The 12641-nt window shown below is 40.5% G+C and overlaps 1 protein-coding gene across 3 annotated transcripts in view; it reads right to left on the bottom strand.

The window, feature by feature from the left end:
- Positions 1-2218: 2218 nt before the first annotated feature.
- The window catches only part of PDLIM3 (PDZ and LIM domain 3), a 36297-nt gene continuing 25874 nt past the window's right edge, over positions 2219-12641 (bottom strand). For 2 of the 3 annotated variants that reach the window (XM_077302227.1, XM_077302226.1), the window contains exons 5-7: positions 6680-6810; positions 5716-5827; positions 2219-3612 (exon numbers count right to left, since the gene is read on the bottom strand). In XM_077302227.1, coding sequence (XP_077158342.1) covers positions 3423-3612; positions 5716-5827; positions 6680-6810 — 433 coding nt within the window. In that variant the 3' untranslated portion in view covers positions 2219-3422. Of the gene's footprint in view, positions 3613-5715; positions 5828-6679; positions 6811-10347; positions 10612-12641 lie in introns of all 3 variants that reach the window. The other variant, XM_077302225.1, reaches the window with a different exon arrangement.

Genomic DNA, 12641 nt, shown 5'->3' with positions numbered 1-12641 from the left:
ATTGTTGGTAGTCATCACTAAAAGATGGGAAGTCCATAAGGATTCGCTAAGTCAAAGACCACACATCTCAAGCCATCAGTAGCCACATTACTGAAGTTCTGTCAGCCTCTCCAAATAGTTCTAGTGTTTATGCAGCTCACGGTTAGCAGGTCTCTTTTACACCTGTTCTGTAGCAGCTGAGAAATCCAAATGCTGGATTTATTCCAGCAGTGTTACACAACAGCAACTATGAATAGCTATATTTAACAGTCTATAATCTGTACTGTAATTTTACTGGTATCTTGATTGGAGGGATTTATACTGTTTGAGATTGCAAACTTGTACTCAGTTTCTCATTGATCCCATATCACCAGAAAATTTAGACTTGGCTCGATTGGCATTATAAAATTGTCTTCATGTGTTCATGGAGGACTTTTGAGGAACTGTTCTTCCTTAGGGTGGGAGTCTTTATGTGCACATTCACTTATAGCACTATGCAATATGATAAAATGATTAAAATAATAGAAAATTTACTGCTTTTTAATGTTGAACAAGAGATTGGGAGCTTGGATCCTACAGCTAGCATCGGGAATGCATAATTGCCGGGTAGGTTGCAGGATCCGGCCTGCTATTGGTTGTTGTATTTATCCAATCAGGGGGGCTCTGCTTAGGGCTGATCACAGGCTTTGGCAGGAAACTCTGAAATCTGTATAAATTTGGATGGTGGGCTGTTGAACTAGTTCAGTTGTGTGTGATCAATAAAGAGCTGATGTGTCTGATCCCGACCAGCGGCAGGACTGGTCCTTGGGAGAAAAGTAGCTTTTGCGTTTTGATTCTTCTCCCTCACTGCACCCATACAGCAGAGGGGAGGGAACAATTCCATTTGACCTTGGTCTTAATATCAGCAGCTCATGATTCTGTTATCCATCCCTTAGCTTTATTTTGTTCACTCTGTTGACAAGTTGTTAAAGTTGATTGGGATTCCCTGAGGTAAGAGATCTCTTTTTTGGGCAGCTTGAATGAGATCTCAAATTGACAGATTACAGACAAGGACACAATGTGGTGAATAATTTCTAAAAATCAAATTCAGATTTTTAGAAATCCATGGTCAAGTTTTAGATGGCTGTTCATCAACAGAAGACCAGAAATAGACAGAAATAGATAGGATTTTGATTATCAGGCAGACCGATGTCTATTCAGCAGGATAATTTTATAAGTGTTGATCTGCCAACACTGACAACTAAGTTTCAGTCCCTGCCACGTGCTAGCACAAGCCTTTGGCACAGACCTAAGCATAGTTCACATATCTTCTGCTGCTTTGGTGCCTTTGGGAAAATGATACACTGCATGCCCTCACATGGCCTTATTCTTTGGGTCTTTTTACTTTCCCTGGAGAAATGAATATGCAATATAAGGTTTCTGGCCTTTAGAGATAATGTGAGCTCTGCTGCTCCCCCCCGCCCCGTAGGCAGAGATTACACCATCTCTGCTATAGTAATACCTGAGGGGGGGAATTGAATGAAGCAGCCTCTTAACATGGAGACATACATATGTGACTGCAGAAAACTCTCTTGGAGCAAAAGGAATGCAGCTGAAGTAAATTTTGTTCCATGCAGGAGTAACTATTGATAATATGAAGACATTTCCACCATCCCTTCTTGTCCATTTGCAATATTTACAAGTACTATCACAAGCAGTATCCATAAAAAACATTTCTGAATAATTTGCATGTTTTTTGATGGATGCTAATTAGCACAGGAAAAATACTGCTGCAAAATAAGTTGTGTTTTTATTTTGGGGTGTCCCCCCCATTTTATGTCATTTAATAATATTTGTTCACAGGATTCCTGATTTAAGTACAGTGGTGTTTTTTTTTTAATCTTTGGTTGGGATCTGAAGAGCTACTCAAACTGAAGAGCACAGGCCAGTAAGATATTTTCCCCCTTTGAAGTGCAAATCCTTATGCTAGGTCACAAACAAAGGCCCAGCTCCATCGATAATTACAGCTAGCCTTAGATGTCCTTGTTCCATGCGTGGCTAGCAGCAGAGCATGTCCATCAAAAGAGAGGCCAAGCCAGTCCCATGGGTCCCAGCAGATAGGCATCATGTTTTCAGCTGCTAGCTGTGTACATAAATCTCTACCTCCATGTGGGGTAGACCATTCAGGGACTGCCTGTCCAAAACAACCCCACCCTACATCTGTTGCCCTTGTGGAAATAATCACACTTTGGGGCAGGGATCCTGGCATTTTCATGTATTTATTTCTTCTCCTCAGACAGCATAACAAAGACAGGCAGCAAAAATAAATTCACAGTAACAAAGCAGAATATTTCAGTGGTGGAGTAAGAACCCTTTCATCTAATGAAAATGTCCCAAATCCTTACTACCTTGGCTTTGCAAATTCTATGTTAAACACATACAAGTTGAGAGGTAAGGTACGAACAATGAAATCCTATCTCATAGTGTGCATAACATGGCAGGTTTTGTATATAAATGATAAATGTGATTTAAAAAATAATGCATAGATGTCTAAGAATGAAGACACCGCACACTACATTCAGAGCACCTCACTGAATTGGATATTAATGAGACAAACAGCTCTGTCTCCTACACATAAGTGAATCCTGTCCAGCTCCATTCATTGCCTAGTCACTCTTGTTTCTCCAGCAAGGAAATGCCATGTTGCCAAGTCCCTCTCAGGCAAACCCCTTCCTAGTAGGAAAAGAGAGCAGTGAAAAGGAGGAGGAGGAAGAAGAGAAGAGCTTGTTTTTAATACTCTACTTTTCACTACCCAAAGTAGCTTACAAACACCTTTCCGTTCTTGCAACAAACACCCTGTGAGGTAGGTGGGGCTGAGAGCTCTAAGAGAACTGTTTTGTGAAAGCAGCTCTGAGAGAACTGTGACTGACCCAAGGTCACTCAGCTGGCTGTGTGTGACAGAGTGGGGAATCAAATCCTGTTCACCAGATTAGAGTCCTCTGCTTTTTAACCACCACACCATGCAGGTTCTCAGGAGGAGAAGCACTGACAGATGATGCTCTCCGTGTGTTCAAAGCATAGTAAACTATAACATATAAGAATATTTTCAGTTTAAAGCATTTGTTTTCAGAGGACTGAGTACTCTGGACTGGACTTTTTTCTAGTAAAAAGCTGGATGTGAGGACCTGGACAGAAATACAGGCCTCTCATTATGAGTAGCTGTAACCAAAATAAATTCCAAGGCACTTCATCTAATGCAGCATATTATATTAACTTTATACACCATCAGATTACACTGGCAATTGTGATAACAATCCATAGATGGAGACAAAAACGATACTAGAAACATCATCCTGCTCCATCCTAACCCTCTCTCAAAAGCACTAAGTTGGATTCAAGGGCTGTACGGCTGCTGTAAGCGGATAACGGCTTGCGCGCATGCAGGTATGTTTGTCTCCAAACAGTTAAGCCCTGGGATAAACAGTGACGGCTTCATATCCCTCCGGTGGCCTCATGCGGGCTCGGGCATGAGTTTCACAGTATAATTGCCCCTCCACGAAGAAGTAACCTTTCTGCTTCAAGTTGAGGTTGCAGTCTGAACACACAAAACATTCTGGATGCCGGTGTTTATCACGTGCCTTTACAACTGCACCGCTGAGAAGCCCAAAAGAAAGAAAGAAAACCAAGGGGTTAATATCAGCCACATACTAGGACCAGGATTAAAGAAGGGAGATTAAAACATTGCAATATGCACAGAGATATGAAGCTAATAACTTGATCACTTATTACCAAATCAATATAGTATCCGTGTTACTGGGATGGATCCTGCCACTGTCTTCCCATTTCACTGAGCATCTCTCCCCACCCCCAGGGCATTTCTTCCCATTTAAGTGGCTTTTCAGAGGGAGAAAGGGGCAGTTGTTGGAAGAAGTCTTTTCAGGCTGGAGGACTTCTTGGAGGATGTGGGATGCACGCTCTCCCCACTTTTTGCAGTTTCTAGCTACGCGTGTCCCTTTTCTGTGTCCATTCTCTCAGTTTTCCTTCTCTTTCTTGTTCCCAATTCTCCTCTTTCATCTTTCTGCATGTCTCCTTGTTTGGATCCCATCTTATTCCACCCTCCCTCACTCCTAGTTTTCTTTGTTACTTTATCACATGCCTACTCCTATCTAGAACAAATTTCGAGTCCAGTGGCACCTTTAAGACCAACAAAGTTTTATTCAAGGTACAAATATGATGAAAGTGCTTCCATTCCATGGTACCGTATCTGATGAGTGTGTGCACACGAAAGCTCATACCTTGAATAAAACTTAGGCCTGTACAGCCACACACCTGAATCTTACTCCTAACTAGGTTCTTGCTTGTTCTCTTTTTCTCATTTTTGTCCTTCCTGTGCTGCTCCTTCTTCAGTTCTCAGAAGTTTAGCCAATGACAGCCAGAAGCCCTTCTGACAGCTCAACCCTTTTCTGATAGGTAGGCAGCTGAATTAATCCCTGCCAGCAGACTTATTACCACTATTGCAAACTCTTTTAATGCATTACAGTACAGGTTTCTTCCATATTAGTAATTTAGCCTGGAATAGCTGTCATTTCTCAAACAACAGAGAATCTAGATGACCATACAGTGAGGGTTTGGTGGTTTGTGTCCATCACTGTTATTTAATGCCATACAGTGCGAAAATAAATATATTTAACTGTATGTGCTGCTGTGGAAAATGGAAGTTCTGAGCAGGCTTCTTTTTGTCACTAAACAGTTGAGGACAACAATGTACAATCCTTGGTGTTTATGTGATACTGGAACATGTTCAGATACATAGAGTCAACCCTTGAACCATCATTTACTTCTTCATGGGTCTCAACAAGCCTGAATAACTGCACAATTCACTTTGAGTAGACTGCATCACATTGCACTTTTTTTCCTATTCATGCTGGTGGGACAATTGATTTTGCTTTCATTTGGTAGAACTCAGTGTTGTAATTTTCAAAGACCAAAAGAAGCCCTTCTTCTGGGCAAATAATGTAGAATCAATATATAACAGGGCACAGGATTTCAATTTGACCTGATCATATTTAATGCTGCTAGGCACAGCTGTAGAAAAGATCTTAAGTTATATGCCTGTGTACATCAGCTGTTGTATATTACACCCAGTGCACACAGGCTAGGTAAGACCGGCAACAGACATGCTTCAGATGCCTCACTACAGATTGGTTTCATCACCCAACACTCGTCTCACATTTTTAGGTCAATCCTACTCCCTTTGGTTTTTGCCCCAGAAGCTGAGCCTTCTGTGAGGCCACCTGCAGTGCTGGAGGGTTGGGACAAGTGGCCTTTAGCATCGTAGCAATGCACCCTAAATCTGATCTTATGCTCTGCTAAACCCACTCTGCATAGCACAGGCCTATTAGGCACCCTACTAAGATTGCATTTCAGTAGGAGTTATGCTGGGCATGTAATAATTCAGCAGCTTTGCCAACTTTAAATGGAATCTGAAGATGTGATTTACAGATGATGCCTCTCTGCTTCCCCAGAGCCTTCAACTTGTAATGTATATTTTAAAACAGTACATAGCAGTAACGTTTAAACACATACACTTGTCTATCCAAATGAGTTACTTGAAATTTTGATTAGGTTTATGGGTACTCTTAGATATGTGGTTTGAGTTTTCATTTTCAAAAATGTTCATGTTTTCACTCTAATTTTTGGGGGGTTCTTTTGAGTATCTATGGCATGGTTTTGTTAAAAATGAAATGAAAACCTTACACAATTCCATTGCCACACTTGTCACACAAGGGAATCTTTGGCACACTTCCTGCTCCACTAGATGGCTTTGTTACTGGTGCTCTCACACTTCTTGTACCAGTTGGCCGCCCATCTGGAGGAAAAAAGACATTGACATTCACGGAACAGTCTGGTGCTGGGGTTCTTCTAAATTTCTAGAATCTGAACCTTAAGCAATAGACTTTTGTTTGTAACGATATTTCTTAACTAATAAATATTTCAAGTTCTGGGCCAAAAATTTTATGCATAGACTGCATATATAAATCTATTTCCAATTATTTTATGTTTATTACTGGCTTTCCAAGCTTCTTCAGTCATCCTGCACAAGGCTAAATGCAATCTATTCATTCTTTATCATTTTTATTATTGAAAACCAAAAGGAAGTTAAAAATTCTTTTTTTTAATCTAGATCACATTGATTCAGTTTAACTAACCATCAGGCATTCTTTCCCCTCTTTAAAAAGTAAAAATTCACTGATTCTGTTTACTGCTACACATGGACATCATCTCTACAGCTTCAGCTAGTATATCATGACATGTTAAATATTTCCTATTATTCCTGTTGGTTATAATTTTGGTTAAAATATCCTCTGTATAGCTCACTGTCTTGGTATACATTCATTATTCTTTTCAATGTTAATGTTCTTCTTTTACCCACTGCATATTCATACCACTGATAGAGTAGTTTTAAAGTTAAAAACTCATTCTCATAAATTATCACTATTACAAAAGCCCAGTTAGATAGATCATTATTATCTATATAACTAATTCTTAAACTTGTTCCAGAGTGTAGATTTCAACATCTGCACAATGGGCCAGGGACAGACACAGGAGATATTTCTGCAAACCTTAGGGAGCCCTCAGATATACAAAAACTTTAAACTAAAAAGGGGTGGGATTCAAAGAAAATTAAAAATATTAAAGAGGGAAAAAAACTAGAACTAACCAGATTCTTCAGAGACCATATCCTGGAGAATTTTAAAGGAACCAGACTGACGTGGTTGACTCGATCCCTCCTGATTATCATGTAGCATCTTATAAACATCAGACTTGGGTGATGAAGTTGGTATTGGGTCGCTGCAAAGTCAATAAGGGTAAGAAAGATGGTTAACCAATAAAGAATGAAAGGAGCAAATAGTAGCATGTCAACTGACCAAAACTGTAATCTCAGTTTCGTCCATGTAACTTTTATATAGATATACAGATACAAGGTTTGTTTGTTTTTTAAATGAAACAAATGCTTACCATAACCACATCATTTTATACCAATGAGAATTAATCATACTGATCATCTCCTGTTCTAGCCACGAGTGGGGAAAGGTCTACATAGAACCAGACTTTAAGATTGGAGACTTGACCTCCGATCTTCGAACAGGTTTTTCCTGCACTCCTACCAATGGAAAACACAAAACCACTGTCTAGATGAGCCCACTGGTTGTTGCTTAAAGTCCAGAAGTAAGGCACAAATAAAGTAAAAATAGCCTTTAATACATGCTTAATTTACAGACACACATTTAAATACTTTATACTTCTTGCTCAGAAAAGCAGCAGCTAATGGTTTCAGATTAGGGCTTAATCTTGAGTGGTCATCATAAAGGTGCTTGGAATTTCCCACAAGAAAGGGGACTTTAGGCTACCAGACACCAATGACTCTGACATTACAATAGCTCTTGCAAGTTCATGCCTAGAGAAGAAGAAGAGTTGGTTCTTATATGCTGCTTTTCTCTACCCGAAGGAGGCTCAAAGCGGTTTACAGTCGCCTTCCCTTTCCTCTCCCCACAACAGACACCCCCTGTGAGGTGGGTGAGGCTGAGAGAGCCCTGATATTAATGAAGAAGAAGAGTTGATTCTTATATGCCGCTTTTCCCTACCCGAAGGAGGCTCAAAGCAGCTTACAGTCGCTTTCCCTTTCCTCTCCCCACAACAGACACCCCCTGTGAGGTGGGTGAGGCTGAGAGAGCCCTGATATTAATGAAGAAGAAGAGTTGATTCTTATATGCCGCTTTTCCCTACCCGAAGGAGGCTCAAAGCAGCTTACAGTCGCTTTCCCTTTCCTCTCCCCACAACAGACACCCCCTGTGAGGTGGGTGAGGCTGAGAGAGCCCTGATATCACTGCCCGGTCAGAACAGTTTTATCAGTGCTGTGGCGAGCCCAAGGTCACCCAACTATTTGCATGTGGGGGAATTGAACTGGACTCCTAGCCAATACACCAAACTGGCTCTGAACCCCACCAACAGAGATGTCACAAAACGTCTTTTACTGGAAGAGTTCCTCCAAACATGTTAGCAATAGCAACTGCTTGTGATGTAATCAATGCAGATTAGTCCAGGATTTTAGAATTGGTAATGTCACTTCACTTAATATTACTATGAAGTACTATCTGTTCTAGACAATGAAACATCTTTCTCAATGTTATTGAAAGCTCCACATTTTAAGAGAGTTTTTTAATTTTCTAGAAGTTTAATTTAAGTGGCTTTATTTAAGTGATTTTATAAACCATGTTCAATATAGTGAAGCTATTAATATCTTCTACTGAAATCAGTGAAGGAATTAAGCCCTTTATATTAGTCTCTAGTAATTTAAAGGCAGCTCCATGTATGTTGAAAAAGTTTTAGCCTATTGGAGCAGAATCAACCAAAAACTGTCTGATAAGTGAAGGGAAGAAGATGTGCCATGTATCATATTCAATGAAACAAGAATTGTCCAGTGGTATATTTTAAGGCATACTTCTTTAGAATATGGTAGTACAGTAGAGAATAAAAGGATAGTGTGCTTTTAGCTGCAAAAATACAAACAGTTACACACTGAAAAAGCAACTTTGCACCTGCCATAAACATCTGATATTACATATAAAACATTTCAATAGCTAGCAATATAACTGCACTAGTTAAAGCTACCCCAAATATAAATATATAGAAAAACAGATCCCCTTTTTATCTTTTGCAGATTCAGATAAGATTAACTTGCAGGCACGTATGCTGAAAGCATGAGATATAAGTGATATAACAGAGTGGCAACATTTTACATAACTTTCATGAAGACAAAAATACCACTTATCCATCTGATAGCACTTCTTGCTCTTTTTGTCCTTTTGGACAGCTAGATGCCGTGCTTTTGTTGAGAACTTCTATATAACATTGTACTCATTTCAAACATGACATGTGGGGCTCCTAGGTCTTTACTTTGGAGATGTAGCAAAAACCCCTCCGACCTGATTGCAACAGTTCAAAGGTGACTGTGGATGGAGCACCCATGTGGACACTTTGCCCACAACCAATCTGAGGAGAATGATGGAACTCAGCTCAAAATAGCAGAGCTATGTATGCTTTTTCTCTCTTCCATTCAGCTTGGCATTTCCCCATTTCATAACTGAGTGATGGTATAGTCTTAGCACACAGGCTCAGCTGTGACTGGGAGAAGGATGGGGAAAGGGGATTGTCAGGATACAGGACACAATCCAATCTACTTTCACCCCACTGACTGCTGCCCTTTTGGCAGGGAATGTCACTTCATGCCCCTGCATGGAACTGGCCCTGATAATATTTACAATCTTAAATTGCAGCATCCTGTGTTGTGACAATGCAATCCAAAACAGAATCACATTTTTGGCTTCAATGGACTTAGTGTTGGAAGGATACAGACAGACGGACAGAATACCTTTATTGGCATACCTGAAGGATATTGCCTTGCTTAGGACTGGACCAAAATGGATGCAATTATCTTTTGCCAATATATACTGAATAATGTTATAAAATTTAAAATAAAGCTTCTTCCTATTTCTGAATACAACTGCATTAAAATACACAGAACTGGTAACTAATATCCCACAATCTATTTTCAAAAATCTGGTAACTGGCTTTTTTACCCTAAAAACTGCCCATAGATAAACCCAATTTATCAGTGAAAAACCAGATCACAGATCTATTGTAAGCTTCCCTTAAATTGCCTATAAAGTCTAAATCAGGAATCCCCAACCTTTTTGAGGCACTTCTGTAATTCTGACACAGGGTGGTGAGCACCACCCGACATGACAAGTCAAGTAAAACTCAATATGGCTGTCACAGGAAGAGGAGCCAAATGGAACACCTCCCTTCTAACACCTAATTGGAAGAAAATTTTGAAGGGGGAACAGAACCATACACTAACTAAACAAAACTCAGCTGCTTACAACCCTCATCCAGTGGAAAATGCTTTCATTTGAATGAGGGAAATCAAGAACAATCCTTGTCTAACAATGGTCCCACCAAGTTTTTGAAAAGATTGGCAGGCCCCAATGGAAGTACTGGCAGTTCCCATGCTGCCTCAGGCATCACACTGGGGAGCTCTGGTCTAGACCATGCAGAAACTGGATTTATGTTCTAAAATGCCTTTTCTTAGATAAGATCACAGAAAGTCATATGGATGAAAAGGAGAAATCATTTCTAGCATACATTTAATATCTTCATTTGCTATCTGTTCTAATACTTAATGAATTGTATGCCATAGCTTAAAAATTGCTTGCACTCACTATTTTTAAGTCTTAATAATGAATGCATGAACCACTAATGGTAGCAATATTCATGCAGTAGTAAATCACTCACTCACTCACACACACACACAGTCTCTCTCATTACCTCATTGGGGGTACCTCCCCCAGGGCCGTAGAAACCTGACCCTGCAGCGTTTCCATAATATTGTCATCTGAATATAACTGCATAGGTGTGTTAAACTGAGCATGAACAATCTTGACACCGGGAAGTTCCATTTCTAAGGGAATGTTGGGGGCCATCATAGCTGCTGCTTTCAACTCAGTAGGGCAGATAGTGCTAACAGTGCTAACTGAAGAGGGCGTGCTACGTCCACTGCCGCCGTCAATACCAGAAGGAGTACTGCAAACACTGTACCAAAAACCAGGATATAAAAGAACATGTGATGCAAACCAGAGAGGAAGAACAGGAGCAGAAGCATTTGCAAAGGTCTGAGTGAATCAAATGCAAGGGGGGAAAACATCAACCAGAATTTGTCACTTTGTTTTTTTTACTGCATATAACCTCCCAGAGGTTTAGGCTAATATGCCAAAATGAGATGGTGGGAGTTTATTTTGAATTTCTTAAAAAATTTTAGAGGTTGATATGACCATATATAATATAAACACTTGCTGGCTGTGGCTTGTTGCATGCGGCAGCACCTGGAGTCCCAAGTGGTACCTACTCTCATTTTATCTCAACTGCATTGAGGCATGGAAGCGAGCAATGCAGCAGCAAATGCCTGTTCCGGCAGCCCTGTTCCTGGCCCAGCAATGTAGGCTGTTTCTGGCATTAAGGGTGATGGAGTGTGATGTCACATCCAGTGGGAGTGTCTGGATGAAGCCACTTCTAATGACATGTGACTTCCATGGCATGGCAGGGAAGTGTGGCCTGCTGACACCACTTCCAGGGTTTCTTGAAGCCTGAAGAATGTTTCAGGGATTTCTCAACAGTAAAAAAATTGAGAAAGGCTGAGTTAAATTGATGAGCAGAAGACCAAAAATCGACAAAATAAAATATTTCTTCACACAGTGCATGATTTACAGAATTCAGTGGTGCAAGATATGTCAATAACATATAGTTTGGTTGGCTTTAAAATTAGATTAGATAAATCTAGGAGATGGATTCAAAGGTGCTGTTCTGCCAGTGTCAGCTGTTAATGCTGACAGAATGGGAATTCTGTTGCTAGAAGATGAGAGGGCAATTTCTATTTCCTCTTCTATATTCCACCTCCACGATGTTCCCAAAAGCCCTTTGACCCCCTCCCCAAAACATACTTCGGGGGGGGGGATCAGTGGCCACAGTTGAAGTCAAGAAGTCCCAGTCTGCCAGTTTTACTCTGCTAGTGGTAGTTTGAATCCAGCTCATGAAAGATAAATCTATCAGCGGCTATTAATCTTGATGGCTGCGGGGAGGGGCTACTGCCTAATTGTTCAGCCAGTGCACCGCCAGGGGTTACCTGGTGGGTCACTGGAGGAAAGGATGCTGGACAAAATGGATTTGTGATCTGATCTAGCAGGTCTCTTCCTATGTTCTGGTAACAGAGGTACAACTCATCTTAAACACCAGTTTGGTAGTTAACAAGTATTAGGATTAGAAGGCTAATGATTTAGACAGAGGCCACAAATTATTGATATATGTCAGGTACATTTTCTTGCATTTGTTTCAAACTGGCAAAAGAGGCATGCTTGTGCAGTGCTCAGAGTCTCCAATTCAAACACTCAATGGTCCCAAACAAAAACTAGATAGGCAGGGAATGTTACATAATTGACCTAATTTGTGTGCGTGCATGTGATTTGGAATGGCTGTGGGTCTTTTTCATTTGTTCTTTAGAAATCCATTAGAATACTTTCACACTAAATGTTACAGCTAAAATCTCCACTGTGTCATCAATTTTATTTCACCTCCCCAGAATTTAAGCAACCCTTTACAGCAATTAATGTCTTCAACAGCACTTTCTCCTGGGAAGTCATTCAATATAAACTTAGGCTGTCCGTTATTCATTGACCCTTGATCAGCCACTCTCAGAGCTCTTTGGTGAAATTCTAAAGATGCAGTTGTGCTGAAGTTAGATGAAAGAATGGGGACGTACATACTTTGGCCTATCAAGGGAAACAGTTTCAATACAATAGGTATGTTGTGGTATCTGTCTTTCTTGCATAACTCAAACCTCTTCCTCAGCCAGTTTAGAGGAAAGGTAATCTCACTGCTTTCACCTGACATTAGCACCTAAAATTAGAACTTGGCATCTAAGAATGTATTTGCGTGTTGTAGGAGGCAGTAATGGACAGACCACAAATAAAGGAGGAATGCAGACAGTGCCCCTGATGGTGAGACGTGCACACTGAGATCCTGCCCTGCATCTCACAGCAGCAAAGCAATGTGAGGTCTCCCTCTGGGAA

This window comes from Paroedura picta, chromosome 10, assembly GCF_049243985.1.
Source record: "Paroedura picta isolate Pp20150507F chromosome 10, Ppicta_v3.0, whole genome shotgun sequence".
NCBI lineage: Eukaryota > Metazoa > Chordata > Lepidosauria > Squamata > Gekkonidae > Paroedura > Paroedura picta.
Note: the sequence above shows the minus strand (reverse complement) of the source record. Positions and strands in the feature narration are given on the sequence as shown.